Below are 16,102 nucleotides of genomic sequence, written 5' to 3'. Positions count from 1 at the left end.
TCAGCATGACAATGCCCCTGTGCACAAAGCAAGGTCCATACAGAAATGGGTTGTCGAGATCGGTGTGGAAGAACTTGATTGGCATGCTCAGAGCCCTGACCTCGGCTTTTGGTCACGTACTGTATGTGGCATACCTGTTATGGACAATAAAAACCAACACGAACATCAGCAGTGGGCAGCCATCCTATCACCTCTGACCAAAGAACATCAGCAGTGGGCAGCCATCCTATCACCTCTGACCAAAGAACATCAGCAGTGGGCAGCCATCCTATCACCTCTGACCAAAGAACATCAGCAGTGGGCAGCCATCCTATCACCTCTGACCAAAGAACATCAGCAGTGGGCAGCCATCCTATCACCTCTGACCAAAGAACATCAGCAGTGGGCAGCCATCCTATCACCTCTGACCAAAGAACATCAGCAGTGGGCAGCCATCCTATCACCTATGACCAAAGAACATCATCCGTCATCTTGTTAATTTCCCAACAATTTTACATGTTCAATCACCCCCCTCTGACACTCAGCAGGTGATCTACTGCGCACAGTCAACGTTTGTGTTGGTCTGGCTCGTCCTTTAGTGGGAAAAAAAGGTTTCAGAAAATCTACCCAAAGGGGAGTAACACGTGACTTTTTCCCCCCCAAATCTTTTATTTTCCTTCCAGTTTACAACAATATTTATTCTGACATAACGCTGGTCACAGAGGTGGGCATTAGGCAGGTACAAGGGGATTGGGGACAATAAAGGGCAGTCAGCATATGACCCAGTGTAGAATAATCGTAGAAAATAAAAAAGGAACAAAAATAAATGACGCAGAGCATGTCGCTTTTAGCATTGCAGGCAAAATGATGGATCAAACAAATAGAGTGGTAAACCACTGGCCTTGTCAAGACACTGACACGAGAGCAACCACCATAAAATGAGCACCTAGGCAGTGTGGACTAGTGTAGTGCCATAATGTTGGAGGATGAGGGCTCTAAATAAACAACTTCTTGACTTAAATACATATTGCAATTAAGTGCTTACTTAGCAACAAAAGCTTGATGTTCCTTACAAGGCAGGTAAATGATTAAGCGTAAGGGCATTGGGTTGCGTTCTAAACAATGCTATGCTACTCTTAGAGTACTGCCTCTTATAGAATAGTCATACTGTAATAGTGTACTAACAGGAAAAGCGTTACGAGAGAGAAGAGAGGCTTGAAGAGTGATGACAAAAAAAAAAGAAGAGACATGGCAGATATTAAGGAGGGTTCACGGTCTGTCCAGCTCAACAAAGTGCTGGCATAGAAAATCTATGTAAAAAAAAAACAACAAAAAACAGCCTGTAGTGTGGATCCTGGAGACTGGCTTTGCAGGGTCACTTCTGCTGCAGCCGGGCAGCTTTGAACTTGGACACCCGCTTAGGGGCCTCACGGGGGGCTTCGGGAGCCACATCCTCCAGCTTCCGCTCCGGGATAGTGGGCAGAGCTGGAGGGGCGATGGTTAGGTGGGGGATCGACGAGGGAATGGGCTCCTTCTCCACCACTGTGCATGAAAAGGCCTGGAAGATCAACAACAAAAATAACAGGAGGTTAATGAGAGGATGTAGAGCTGGACAGTGCACAGACAAACAGCTTGTCTAAGGTGTATCCCTATTCAACATTCAAAGATCATGATTCGAAAAACAAAATCAGCAGAGAACCAGGGTCGTATTCATTAGGGCCTGCAACGTAAAATTAATGTTTCTTATTGCACAAGATGTTCAGGTAGTCCCTCTCGGTCAGTTGTCTTCTGTTAAGTGTCTAATGAACATGACCCAGCTGAGTTTTACCTCGAAGTGTCTGGTGGGGTGTAGAGGTTTCCCGGTGGGGCTGTCCTCCTCGGTGATGCCGTCGCTGGCGTCACTGCACGTGTTCTCGTCGTGGCTCAGGGTGCGTCCGAACGTCCTGCGCTCTTCGAAGTCGGCAGCGCTGCTCTCGCTGGTGTCGCTACACCCACTGTTCTCTCTGCTACGGGACTTTAGGATGGACTTCCTGGGGATGGGCTCGCCATTCTTCACATCCACAAACAACCTGACAAAAGTCCACAAACATAGGCCTAGTCAGCCATTATACCCAATCAGATCGCAGAACAGGTTAATAGACAGACACCATACCGAATCAGAACAAAGTACCTGGAAACATTGAGTAAATAACATGTAAATATATATATTGGACCCAAAATGTTGCTAAAAAAGTATGCCAACCAAGACCTAGATAAGTGATGTGTAGTGTGGGTTTACCTGTAGATGTCTGTGGGTGTGGTGATGTTGTGGAGCCCGTGGTGAGAGTGGCCATTGCTGTTGCCGTTCTTCTTTTTCCTCTTGGCTTGCTGCTTCTGTTCTTTCAGCTCACTGAACTTCAACATGGTGTTCTTCCCTGTGTTTATCCTCACCTGGAGACGAAGCGACAGAGAGACAGAGAGAGAGAGAGAATTGTAGTACATTGATTTACGTGACTCAAATAACATAACTGAAAACATTTGACTGTTGACTGCATTGAGCTTAATACGATTTATAAAAACACTGACCTTCTTGGGTTCCACCGTATGAGAGAAATAGATGGTAGGCAAACCGTTGCTTTCCTCCTCTCCCTTGTCTTCCTCCTCTTCCCTGTCCCTGGTTGTACCGTTAACTTGGCCACTGTTGTGAGGCACAGACATCTTGCCTTCACTCCTCTCGACTTCACTCCTCTCGTCATGTCCGTTGACGCGATGATGGCCGCCACCATCTCCCTCCTTCTCTTCCTCAGAGGAAGAGGATGTTGTGTCGTCATTGCCGTTGGTGTCTGCACTTCCAAAGTGTCTGAAAACAAATCAAAACAATGCATCATGAGAAATCTAATCTTCACTTTTGCAATGAAACACAGGTGTGAAGGTGGGAAGAGTGCGCTGAATCACATCTCAATGTGAAAGTCCATGCATTTTGTGTGTGCAACTCTACCGGTCATGCTCCTCCTCAAGCTTCTCCTTTGCTTCCAGCTCATCTAGTCTGGCCCACAGCTCCTCCTCAGACAGCACTCCTCTCCTACTCCCTCCATCTCCCTCTCCACCGCCCTCCTCCTCTTCTTCTTCCTCCATCTTGACAATAGCCTCCATTTTGGGCTGAGAGTGGGGCTTAAGGGCCACACGCTGCTTTCCTTTGCTTACAAATTCTTCAATACTTCCAACCTCTTCTCTGATGTCCACATAGTCCCCTTTAGCCTGAGGAAACAGAAGGGTAGAAGCCAGAGTGTTAACAATGTCTGCTCATACAAATTGCTTTATCTGCACAGAGGAGTTGTCTATCAGATAAGCTGGCTGAAGAGGATCCTCAAAGCTCTTTGTTTTCACTGTAATTACACTTTTATATATATATATATATATATATATATATATATATATATATATATATATATATATATATATATATATATATAAAACACCTTTATTTAACTGGGCAAGTCAGTTTAGAACAAATTCTTATTGACAATGACGGCCAACCAGAAGGCAAAAGGCCGGGGGCTGGGATTAAAAATAAAAATATAGCACAACACACACATCACAACAAGAGAGACACCACAACACTACATAAAGAGAGACCTAAGACAACAGCATGGTAGCAACACAACAGACCAACATGACAGCAATATTACATGGCAGCAGCACAAAACATGGCACAAACATTATTGGGCACAGACAACAGCACAAAGGGCACGAAGGTAGAGACAACAATACATCACGTCAAGCAGCCACAACTGTCAGTAAGATTGTCCATCATTGAGCCTTTGAATGAAGAGATGAAGATAAAACAGCCTAGTTTGAGTGGTTTTTTTTGCAGCTCTTTCCAGTCGCTATCTGCAGCGAACTGAAAATAGGAGCGACCCAGGGATGTGTGTGCTTTGGGGACCTTTAATAGAATGTGACTGGCAGAGGGTTTTATATATAAGCATCATTCAGGGGATCTTGGGACGGGTATACAGAGATGACCAGTTTACAGAGTAGTATAGAGTGCAGTGATGTGTCCCAAAATAGCATTGGTGGCAAATCTGATGGCCCAATGGTAAAGAACATCTAGCCGCTCGAGAGCACCCTTACCTGCCGATCTATAAATTACATCTCCGTAATCTAGCATGGGTAGGATGGTCATCTGAATCAAGGTTAGTTTGGCAGCTGTGGTGGAAGAGGAGCTATTACGATAGAGGAAACCAAGTCTAGATTTAACCTTAGCCTGCAGCTTTGATATGTGCTGAGAGAAGGACAGTGTACCGTCTAGCCATACTCCCAAGTACTGTATGAGGTGACTACCTCAAGCTCTAAACCCTCAGAGGTAGTAATAACACCTGTGGAGAGAGGGGCATTCTTCTTACCAACCACATGATCGTTGTTTTGGAGGTGTTCAGAACAAGGTTAAGGGCAGAGAAAGCTTGTTGGACACTAAGAAAGCTTTGTTGTAGAGCGTTTAACACAAAATCCGGGGAGGGGCCAGCTGGGTATAAGACTATCGTCTGCATATAAACGGATGAGAGAGCTTCCTACTGCTTGAGCTATGTTGTTGACGTAAATTGAGAAGAGCGTGGGGCCTAGGATCGAGCCTTGGGGTACTGCCTTGGTGACAGGCAGTGGCTGAGACAGCAGATGTTCTGACTTTATACACTGCACTCTTTGAGGTAGTTAGCAAATCAGGCCAAAGACCCCTCAGAGACACCAATACTCCTTAGCCGGCCCACAAGAATGGAATGGTCTACCGTATCAAAAGCTTTGGCCAAGTCAATAAAAATAGCAGCACCACATTACTTAGTATCAAGAGCAATGGTGACATCATTGAGGACCTTTAAGGTTGCAGTGACACATCCATAACCTGAGTGGAAACCAGACTGTATACCCAAGAGAATACTATAGACATCAAGAAAGCCAGTCGACAAGTTTTCAACACTTTTGATTAACAGGTCAAAATAGAAATTGGCCTATAACAGTTAGGATCAGCGTCATCTCCCCCTTTAAATAAACGATGCACCGTGGCTGCCTTCCAAGCAATGGGAACCTCCCCAGAGAGGAGAGACAGGTTAAAAAGGTCAGAGATAGGCTTGGCGATGATAGGGGCAGCAACCTTAAAGAAGAAAGGATCTAAACCATCTGACCCAGATGTATTTTGCGGTTCAAGTTTAAGGAGCTCCTTTAGCACCTCGGACTCAGTGGCTGTGGTCCAAACACTTAAAAAGACACACCCTATCCCCTCACCCCTCAAATTAAGTGGACACTTCTGATGACGTATGACGAGTATACACTTGCTGGGCAAGGGAGGCATAAATCATTTTTTTAATGGACCACCACACTTGGTCGGATATTTGTCACTCGTTCATCCCGCGATGATTGTCTTTTCAGCCACCGGTAATTTGTGGGTGCTTTATATGCGCTACAGTCAATTATGATTGCATGTCTACTTATATTAAATAATTATTAATATACACTACCGTTCAAAAGTTTTGGGTCACTGCGTTCGTTATGGGTCTGTGGTAAAACGACCACCCCTCATCACTGTCAAACGCTCCCTAAAACACTTCTGCGAGCAGGCCTTTCTAATCGACCTGGCCCGGGTATCCTGGAAGGATATTGACCTCATCCCGTCAGTAGAGGACGCCTGGTTGTTCTTCAATAGTGCCTTCCTCACAATCTTAAATAAGCATGCTCCTTTCAAAACATTTCACTCCAGACCTGACTGCCCTTGACCAGCATAGAAACATCCTGTAGCGCACTGCACTAGCTTCGATTAGTCCAAACAATACTCAACTTTTCAGGGAAGTCAGGAACCAATATAAACAGTCAGTTAAGAAAGCAAGGGTTAGCTTTTTCAAACAGAAATTTGCATCCTGCAGCACTAACTCCAAAAAGTTTTAGGACACTAAAGTCCATGGAGAGTAAGAGCACCTCCTCTCAGCTGCCCACTGCACTGAGGCTAGGAAACACTGTCACCACCGATAAATCCACGATAATCAAGAATTTCAATAAGCATTTCTCTACGGCTGGCCACCCCAACCCCAGCTAACAGCTCTACACCCCCCGCAGCAACTGGCCCAAGCACCCCCCCGCTTCTCCTTCACCCAAATCCAGACACCTGATGTTCTAAAAGAGCTGCAAAATCTGGATCCCTACAAATCAGCTGGGCTAGACAATCTGGACCTTCTCTTCCTAAAATTATCCGCCGTCATTGCCGCAACCCCTCTCTCTTTCGTATCGTCTGAGATTCCTAAAGATTGGAAAGCGGCCACGGTCATCCCCCTCTTCAAAGGGGGAGATACTCTAGACCCAAACTGTGACAGACCTATATCCATCCTGCCCTGCCTTTCTAAAGTCTTCCAAAGCCAAGTGAACAAACAGCTCATCGACCATCTCGAATCCCCACGTACCTCCTCTGCTTTGCAATCCGGTTTCCGAATTGATCACGGGTGCACCTCAGCCACGCTCAAGGTCCTAAACAATACCATAACCACCATCGATGAAAAACAGGACTGTGCAGTCATCTTCATCGACCTGGCCAAGGCTTTCGACTATGTCAAACACCTTATTCTTATCGGTAGACTCAACAGCCTTGGTTTCTCTAATGACCGCCTCGCCTGGTTCACTAACTACTTCTCAAACGGAGTTCAGTGTGTCAAATCGGAGGGCCTGTTGTCCGGACCTCTGGCAGTCTCTGGGGGTGCCACAGGGTTCAATTCTCGGGCCGACTCTTTTCTCTGTATATATCAATGATGTTGCGGGTGATTCTTTGATCCACCTTTACACAGACGACACCATTCCGTATACATCTGGGCTTTCTTTGGACACTGTGTTAACTAACCTCCAAACGAGCTTCAATGCCATACAACACTCCTTCCGTGGCCTCCAACTGCTCTTAAACGCTAGTAAAACTAAATGCATGCTCTTCAACCGATCGCTGCCCGCACCACTACTCTGGACGGTTCTGACTTAGAATATGTGGATCACTATAAATACCTAGGTGTCTGGCTAGACTGTAAACTCTCCTTCTAGACTCATTAAGCATCTCCAATCCAAAATTAAATCTAGAATCAGCTTCCTCGCAACAAAGCCTCCTTCACTCATGCTGCCAAACATACCCTCGTAAAACTGACTATCCTGCTGATCCTTGACAAAATAGCCTTTTTTCAACAGTCAAGAGGCAACTCCGGGATGCTGGCCTTCTAGGCAGAGTTGCAAAGAAACAGCCATATCTCAGACTGGCCAATAAAAAAAAGATTAAGATGGGCAAAAGAACACAGACACTGGACAGAGGAACTCTGCCTATAAGGCCAGCATCCCGGAGTCACCTCTTCACTGTTGATGTTGAGACTGGTGTTTTGCGGGTACTATTTAATGAAGCTGCCAGTTGAGGACTTGTGAGGCATCTGTTTCTCAAACTAGACACTCTAATGTACTTGTCCTCTTGCTCAGTTGTGCACCGGGGCCTCCCACTCATCTTTCTATTCTGGTTAGAGACAGTTTGCACTGTTCTGTGAAGGGAGTAGTACACAGCGTTTTACAAGATCTTCAGTTTCTTGACAATTTCTCGCATGGAATAGCCTCCATTTCTCAGAACAAGAATAGACTGACGAGTTTCAGAAGAAAGTACTTTGTTTCTGGACATTTTGAGCCTGTAATCAAACCCACAAATGCTGATGCTCCAGATACTCAATTAGTCTAAAGAAGGCCAGTTGCATTGCTTCTTTAATCAGTACAATAGTTTCCAGCTGTGCTAACATAATTGCAAAAGGGTTTTCTAATGATCAATTAGCTAATCCAAGTTCAGCATTTTAAAAGGCTAACACAATGTGCCATTGGAACACAGGAGTGATGGTTGCTGATAATGGGCCTCTGTACGCCTATGTAGATAGATTTTTTTAAATATATTTTTTTAATCAGCCATTTCAAGCTACAATAGTAATTTACAACAATAACAAGGTCTACACTGTATTTCTTCTGATCAATTTGACGTTATTTTAAATGGACTTTTTTTATAGCTTTTCTTTCAAAAAACAAGGGTATTTCTAAGTGACCCCAAACTTTTGAACGGTAGTGTACGCCTACTGTATGTCAGCTAGCAAATGAATTAGCTAACTGTCGTTAGCCTGGCTAGCTGGAACTTCTGAAGAAGTAAACATTTTTTTTTCTACAATTTGCAAACGATAACCAAACAAAAACATATTTACGAGACGTGTTTGTGCCGTCATGTGCATTAGTAGCGCAATTTCTAACTTATTTGCATTTGTTTTTACTTACACTTGTATGTTGACTTCTCCATTGATGTTGTTTTTAAGTTTTCACAGACTTTTCTTAGCGGATGTTCAATCGGCGCAAACTGAATTATGGGGAGTTTCAGGCCCCAGAGTGAACATAATTATACACTCACAAAGCTGACTAAAAACGAGGGCTGAGGGCCTTACGTTGCAAACTTCCCTTGCTTGGCTAATCATTTGGACCACCCTCCAAGATGGCGACAGGGATTCCCCCAAGGGCATAAGGCGAGGGTAAGTGGACGAGTGTGTCTTAAGTGTTTGGACCGCAGCCAGTGACCGCCTGCAAGGAGAAACTTGGTAGCAGGGCAAGAGACAAAAAGGGAGGACTATTGGGGATAGTCGCATTAGAAGGGGTGGGAGATGAGGAAATGTTGGACGGGCAAGGAGGCATGACTGAGTCAGATAGGAATCCTGACTTAATGAAGTGGTGATTAAAGAGCTCAGCCATGTGCTCCTTGTCAGTAACAACCACATCATCAACATTAAGGGACATGGGCAGCTGTGAAGAGGAGGATTTATTCTCCAGGTCTTTAACAGTTTTCCAGAACTTCTTGAGGTTAGATCCACAGAGAGAGAACTGCTCCTTAAAGTAACTAACTTTGGCCTTCTGGATAGCCTGAGTGCACTTATTTCTAATTAGCCTGAACGAGAGCCAGTCAGCCTGAGTATGACGAGCGATTTGCCAAATGGAATTATTGAGGTGGAGTAACTCTGCCAGATCAAGGTCGAACCAGGGACTGAACCTGTTTTTAATTCTCATTTTCTTCATGGGCGCGTATCTGTTAACGATACCACGGAAAATATCAAATAAAGGTCCAAGCGTCTTCGACAGAGGGGATCAAGCTGATTCTATACCAATTTACAGAGGCCAAGTCATGAAGGAAGGCTTGCTCAATAAAGTTTTTCAGCAAGCGTCTATGACAAATCAGGACAGGTCGTTTCACTGAGCAGCCATTGCAAACACAGGCAGTAAAACAGTGATCACTAAGGTCATTACAGAAAACACCAGACTGATACCTATCAGGATTATTTGTAAGGATAACATCAAGGAGAGTAGCCTTTTCTGGGTGTTTGGAGTCATACCTTTTGGGATTGGTAATAATCTGGGAAAGATTTAGGGAGTCCCATTGCTTTAAGACTTGGTCAGGTGGTTTAAACATGTTTTGGTCACCTAGCAGGACAAATTCAGACTTAGTGCAAGGGGCCAGGAGAGAGCTTAGGGCAGTTAGGGTACAGGCCTGTGCTGATGGTGGCCTATAACACCCAGCAACAGTCAACAAAGAGTTATTTGAAAGTTAATGTTTAAAACCAGCAAATCAAATTGTTTGGGGACAGAATTGGTGGTGACAACCGAGCACTGAAGGTGTTCCTTGGTAAAGATTGCTACTCCACCACCTTTGGAAGATCTGTCTTGCCGAAAACATTTATAACCAGAAAGGTTAACATCAGTGTTCAAAACACTGTTTCTTAACCACGTCTAAGTAATGACCAACACATCTGGACTGGAGCTGTGAACACACACTTTTAGGTAATAAGCTTCTAGTGTTAACGTGCAGAAAACTCAGGCTTTTTACGAGAGCAGAAGTCAGTGAAGCAGATATCAGAGCACAAATCAGAATTGGGCCTAGCAACAGTAGATGGGCCAGGGTGTACATGCACATTTCCAGGTATAATCAGCAATAATACAATCAGGGCACAGCAGAGGACAGGGAGAGCTCTGCAAAGTTGATTTATAACATTTGAAGGTGCTTTAGATGGCACTTACACCTGAGAGTTTTTCTAGATCCTCTGTGAACCCAACTCTGGCTTCAAAGTTCTTCCTCGTCTTGTGCAAGTCATCCAGCGCACTCCTTACATCTAAAAAACAAAAGGGAAATGTTTTGATTTGATATCATTTGAAAAATAAAGCACCAAAATTGTGTGATTAGTATGGAATTGGAAAAATGTGTGTGTAAGGGGTCAAGACATGTCGCTCGTGAACCAGATTGGTCGCAGTCAGGAGAAAAGAGAAACAAAAACCACAGTATTCGGACCAGCAAGGGGTTAAATCCTGAACACACTGACAAAAAAGGGAAATGATGACACAAACAGTTCATAATATCTCATGCCCTCGGTGCTACTTCGGATCATTAAATCTTCACAACAATTAAACCCCCGTTTGCTAATGGCAGCAAAGGGCCCCGTTGCCATGGCGACGGCGAGCCCTCAAGCCGTACGTCTCCGAAGCGTTGGGGAAAGGTCAAACACGGACAGCCTGACAACTCAGCGGGGCTGTTTGACAGATCTCAGCCAGCCATGTTTGCATTATGGCACTTAGCTGTGTAAAAGCAGCCTGGGCAGGGTCAGGGAGGGGTGGACAGGGTTATGGCACATTCACGCTTCAGTAAACATCAGTCTAATAAAGCTCCCATCACTATCACACATTGTTATTTAGGCCGATTTGACACAATATTAAATTGCTTTTCAGGGCGTAGGGTGAATAACAAAGGAAGCAAGGGGAAACTGCTTTCTCTTACATGGGTAAGAGAAAGAAAGAACGGCCAGCAGTGGAATGGACAGGAGGATTTTTAAGGCTGGACTGTAGTGACAAAATGACAGCAGAACATGGTCAAATCGACCTGAGTAACCAAACAATGGCTTTATCAATGTGTAACATTCTGGTCACAATTCTGCATTTTCAATATTTAATTGCCCACCAGCAAGACTACATCAAATATGATTATAATCCAAATATTCACAAAATGAGTAGCCATTCAACTTTCCTTGATAACACTGAGTGATCACCTCTTTGTTTCTGACAGCAAGTCTATAACAACAGCCTCCTCTGCTGGGCAAATGGTGGGAGTCTTAAGACATTCATAATATGACCTCAATATTTCACAATAACCACACATATACAATTGAGAAGTTAACTAACATTATAAAAAGACTAGAGAAATGAGTGTCAAAGTTTGGCAAGGAATCATGGTATCTGAGAAAATTCAACATGGCTTCCAAAATAAACTCACGTTTCTTCCTGTGCTCCACGAGCTTCTGGGCTTGCTTGGCAGAGCACTTGGCAAACCAGTTGTCTCCCAGTAGCACAGTGATCTCATTGGTATGGACCAGCTTCCCAGGCATGAATGCCAAAGGGCCAAACGGCACCTGTTACAGCAGAGAGGGGAGGAAAAAGGGTTTTAAAATAAATACTGCATTATTTAAGTTTCGAGTTCAAGTTACACCTCGACTAAAATCATTTTTATATTACGGCAATTCAAACATAGTTCTGCATATTTTTTTACAAACTGAAAGTGAAACTTAAAAAAATAAAGGGAACACTTAAACAACACATCCTAGATCTGAATGAAATAAATAATCTTATTAAATACTTTTTTCTTTACATAGTTGAATGTGCTGACAACAAAATCACACAAAAATAATCAATGGAAATCCAATTATCAACCCATGGAGGTCTGGATTTGGAATCACACTCAAAATTAAAGTGGAAAACCACACTACAGGCTGATCCAACTTTGATGTAATGTCCTTAAAACAAGTCGAAATGAGGCTCAGTAGTGTGTGTGCCCTCCACATGCCTGTACGACCTCCCTACAACGCCTGGGCATGCTCCTGATGAGGTGGCGGATGGTCTCCTGAGGGATCTCCTCCCAGACCTGGACTAAAGCATCCGCCAACTCCTGGACAGTCTGTGGTGCAACGTGGCATTGGTGGATGGAGCAAGACATGATGTCCCAGATGTGCTCAATTGGATTCAGGTCTGGGGAACGGGCGGGCCAGTCCAGAGCATCAATGCCTTCCTCTTGCAGGAACTGCTGACACACTCCAGCCACATGAGGTCTAGCATTGTCTTGCATTAGGAGGAACCCAGGGCCAACCGCACCAGCATATGGTCTCACAAGGGGTCTGAGAATCTCATCTCGGTACCTAATGGCAGTCAGGCTACCTCTGGCGAGCACATGGAGGGCTGTGCGGCCCCCCAAAGAAATGCCACCCCACACCATGACTGACCCACCGCCAAACCGGTCATGCTGGAGGATGTTGCAGGCAGCAGAACGTCCTCCACGGCGTCTCCAGACTCTGTCACGTCTGTCACGTGCTCAGTGTGAACCTGCTTTCATCTGTGAAGAGTGGCTAATTTGCCAATCTTGGTGTTCTCTGGCAAAACCCCCACCTGTGGACATCGGGCCCTCATACCACCCTCATGGAGTCTGTTTCTGACCGTTTGAGCAGACACATGCACATTTGTGGCCTGCTGGAGGTCATTTTGCAGGGCTCTGGCAGTGCTTCTCCTGCTCCTCCTTGCACAAAGGCGGAGGTAGCGGTCCTGCTGCTGGGTTGTTGCCCTCCTACGGCCTCCTCCACGTCTCCTGATGTACTGGCCTGTCTCCTGGTAGCGCCTCCATGCTCTAGACACTACGCTGACAGACACAGCAAACCTTCTTGCCACAGCTCGCATTGATGTGCCATCCTGGATGAGCTGCACTACCTGAGCCACTTGTGTGGGTTGTAGACTCCGTCTCATGCTACCACTAGAGTGAAAGCACCGCCAGCATTCAAAAGTGACCAAAACATCAGCCAGGAAGCATAGGAACTGAGAAGTGGTCTGTGGTCCCCACCTGCAGAACCACTCCTTTATTGGGGGTGTCTTGCTAATTGCCTATAATTTCCACCTGTTGTCTATTCCATTTGCACAACAGCATGTGAAATTTATTGTCAATCAGTGTTGCTTCCTAAGTGGACAGTTTGATTTCACAGAAGTGTGATTGACTTGGAGTTACATTGTGTTGTTTAAGTGTTCCCTTTATTTTTTTGAGCAGTATATATATATATATATATACACACACACACACATTAGGCCTGTTCCTATATATATATATCATAGGAGCTGTATTAATTGATGTGTTTCTTTCCAGATCAAGACAGGACAATTTATAATAAGGAATTCACTCTGTGACACACCTCATTTAATGAACTTTAAATAAGCCCTGCTATGGAAACTCTCCCCCGTGCATTTAATAAGAGAGAACGTACCATGATGTCATAGGACACCTCATCTGGAAGAGTTTTGAGTTGATCCTCAAGGGCTTCATAGTCACCTTTTACCTTCTCCCTGAAAGTCCAAAGATTTTAATTTTAGCTAAGTAACGGCACACACAATGATCCACATGCCCTTCCTGGTCTACCGGTTATCCCAGAACTAATGTTTAGACTATCTATGTACTATCAAGGATGTGGTGAGGGACTAGGTGTAACTAGTAATCTAGGAGCACAGTAGCATCGTCATTTATGAGATTCTGTTTGACTCCTACGCCAGTCACTACGCGGAATCGCTACACAAGACTCACCAGTGCTGGATCTGAACTTCGCAGCCTTTCACCACCTGTTGTTGACAGAGTGACAATTCTATAGGTCAAACTTTGCATTTTTATTCTCCATAAAAATTAAAAATAAACTCTAAATAACTATAAAATGCAGGGGGTTATTCTCACTTACTCAATGTTGGGGAAGCAAATTCTCAGAAAGTTTAGGGTGTTTTGATTTAACAGCTGTCAAAGATGAATTGACAAAAGCTTTTCTGGAACTCACAGGATATACTTACACAGAAGCACCAACTTGGGGACAGGAAGAGGCATCTGTACACTTTACAGTGGATGTCATACTAGGAAGTAGCCTATAATACTACACTTTTGATAGGGGTATGAAATATGACGTGTACTATGGAATGAGGCAGATACAATTCTTTACTCAATACGACAGAGATTTAGCTAAGCATGTCTGGTCAACACATTAGGCCTGTTCCTATTTGAAAGTAGGCCTTCAGGCCTACAGCAAAGATGCATGAGTCAAATTCTACTGTAACACAACACGAGCATTACTTTGCCAACTGACTTGCTAACTAACTTTAATTTTGTCCTACATTGCATTGCCATCAATGCATGTTAATAAACATCCAATCACTGCCCAACACTGTGTATTGATATTCTCTGAACATTTAGATACGATTATACTAACTCTAGCTAGCTATGGATGTTGAATCTAGGTCAATGTTGAAAGGCCAGTAGTAAATTAGCTAACGTTAGGCCACACAAGGTAATGCTTGTGTGCATAAGTGTATGGTAAATTCATTAAACTATCCTTCATGCATTGGGCAAGTACATTTGTTTATTTATGCATTATGCATTGTGTTTGCTAAAAAATATAATTCAACATCAGACCAATTGACAAACTTCACTTTGCATATTCGATGTTTGTAGTTAAACAACACGGTTTGGCCAGGATCCAAGCTGAAATAAACTAGAAGCAACATGTGACCGCAGGCTCAAGGAAGCTTCTAGAAAAAGGTTGAACTCGCTAGGTTTCCACGATGAATTATCTGTCGAAGATGCCACACGCATTAATGAATATGCAACTAAATAGCTAGCTTGCAACATTCTGAAAGAGAATGCACGTTAGGCTGTCTCATTTAATGAACATGTAAAACAATTTGATAATTATAAGTCGACCGCGTACATTGTCAGACAGAGCACGCACAATCCACCTAGCTCGTTTATTTTACCTTCTTATGCTCCACTCGAAGTCTGTCAACTCCTTGTAGGACCTCTATGTTCCTTTTATTTCTCTCAGCCATCTTCCCATGTAATAATCAAATGAAATGTGACGTTTGTGAATCCAAAACAATGCTCAGGGGTTGTAAGTCCTAAAGAAATGTTTATGAATACAATTGCAGGTATTCCTGAGACGCGTTTTCCTCTTATTCATCAAAGGGGCAGTGATAGATATCCAAGACTTCGGAAATGAGACCATTTCACACTCTCATTTTAGGATTTCAGCATGATCTCAAAAATATCCACGTAATATAATCCTCAATGTTCAGCGTCCTCCTCATCGACCCTGCGCCATGTTCCCATGTCTGTTTCCCGGTGTACTCTGGGTAAAATGCTCACTTTCACAACAATGTTGCAAATGAATGGAAAGGATCACAGTATGTAAGACTGTATCCAATAGGCTACATATAAACAGGATTTCCCTCTCTTGCAATGGTATTAAATTAAACATATTTATCTTTATTCCCAATCAAATGCTTTAACTACATTTTAAACCTTGAGTGTTTACCTTATATCGCAAATTATATCTCAAGTTACAGTTGTAAATTCACTAGTTACAGAGCTGACACATTTACAGAATAAAGAAACAATTCTCACTCAATATTATCCCATCAATCCAACTAGTATGATGACTGAGGTTGTAAAATTACTGTCATGATTGTCTTTTACATTCTTTGGCATAATGCAAAATCGAATAATCTATTTATAATGTTGCTCCAAGATGCACATGGTATAATTCATTGGCCGGATGATCTCATGATAGAGGACAGCAGTGTAGTTGGGAAGATTAATAGTCTGTCTCCTTTGCAGAATGATATACAGTAAATTCAAATGGCACAATCTTAGCAAGAGGGCACACAGGCTCAGAACTCAACACGGGAGATGTATCAATGAAGTCACATGTGTAAACACGCTGCCAGTTGACCACGTGGTCCACTGTGCTCAGCAGAGGCTCAGGGAAGTAGAATGAAGTTGCCCTGATCTGGGTTGTCACTAGTTACCACAGCCACAAAGTCAAAATTATGGCTAAACCCCGACTATTTCTACAATTTCTCTTCTTAAAATCTGATTTTAAACCTAACCTTAACCACACTGCTAACCTTATACCTAACCATAAATTAAGACATAAATATATATATTGATGAATTTTTAAGATATAGACATTTTTACATTTTTGCATCGTGTTCACAGTCATATCAAAGACAGTACTGTGGC

The 16,102-nt window shown here is 43.6% G+C and overlaps 1 protein-coding gene across 1 annotated transcript; it reads right to left on the bottom strand.

Annotated features, from left to right (window-relative positions):
- Nucleotides 1-603: 603 nt before the first annotated feature.
- LOC106573169 (unconventional prefoldin RPB5 interactor 1) lies at nt 604-15,221 on the bottom strand. The gene is made up of 10 exons (XM_014147885.3): nt 14,839-15,221; nt 13,628-13,662; nt 13,314-13,392; nt 11,291-11,426; nt 10,048-10,139; nt 2,957-3,216; nt 2,545-2,818; nt 2,258-2,409; nt 1,808-2,048; nt 604-1,537 (listed from the first exon to the last, which is right to left on the bottom strand). Exons 1-10 carry the CDS (start codon nt 14,908-14,910, stop codon nt 1,355-1,357), a joined length of 1,524 nt encoding a protein of 507 aa, XP_014003360.2. The 5' UTR covers nt 14,911-15,221; the 3' UTR covers nt 604-1,354.
- Nucleotides 15,222-16,102: the final 881 nt, after the last annotated feature.

This window comes from Salmo salar, chromosome 16 (genome assembly GCF_965601325.2).
Source record: "Salmo salar chromosome 16, fSalSal1, whole genome shotgun sequence".
In the NCBI taxonomy this organism is placed as follows: domain Eukaryota; kingdom Metazoa; phylum Chordata; class Actinopteri; order Salmoniformes; family Salmonidae; genus Salmo; species Salmo salar.
This window is presented reverse-complemented; position numbering and strand designations above follow the sequence as displayed.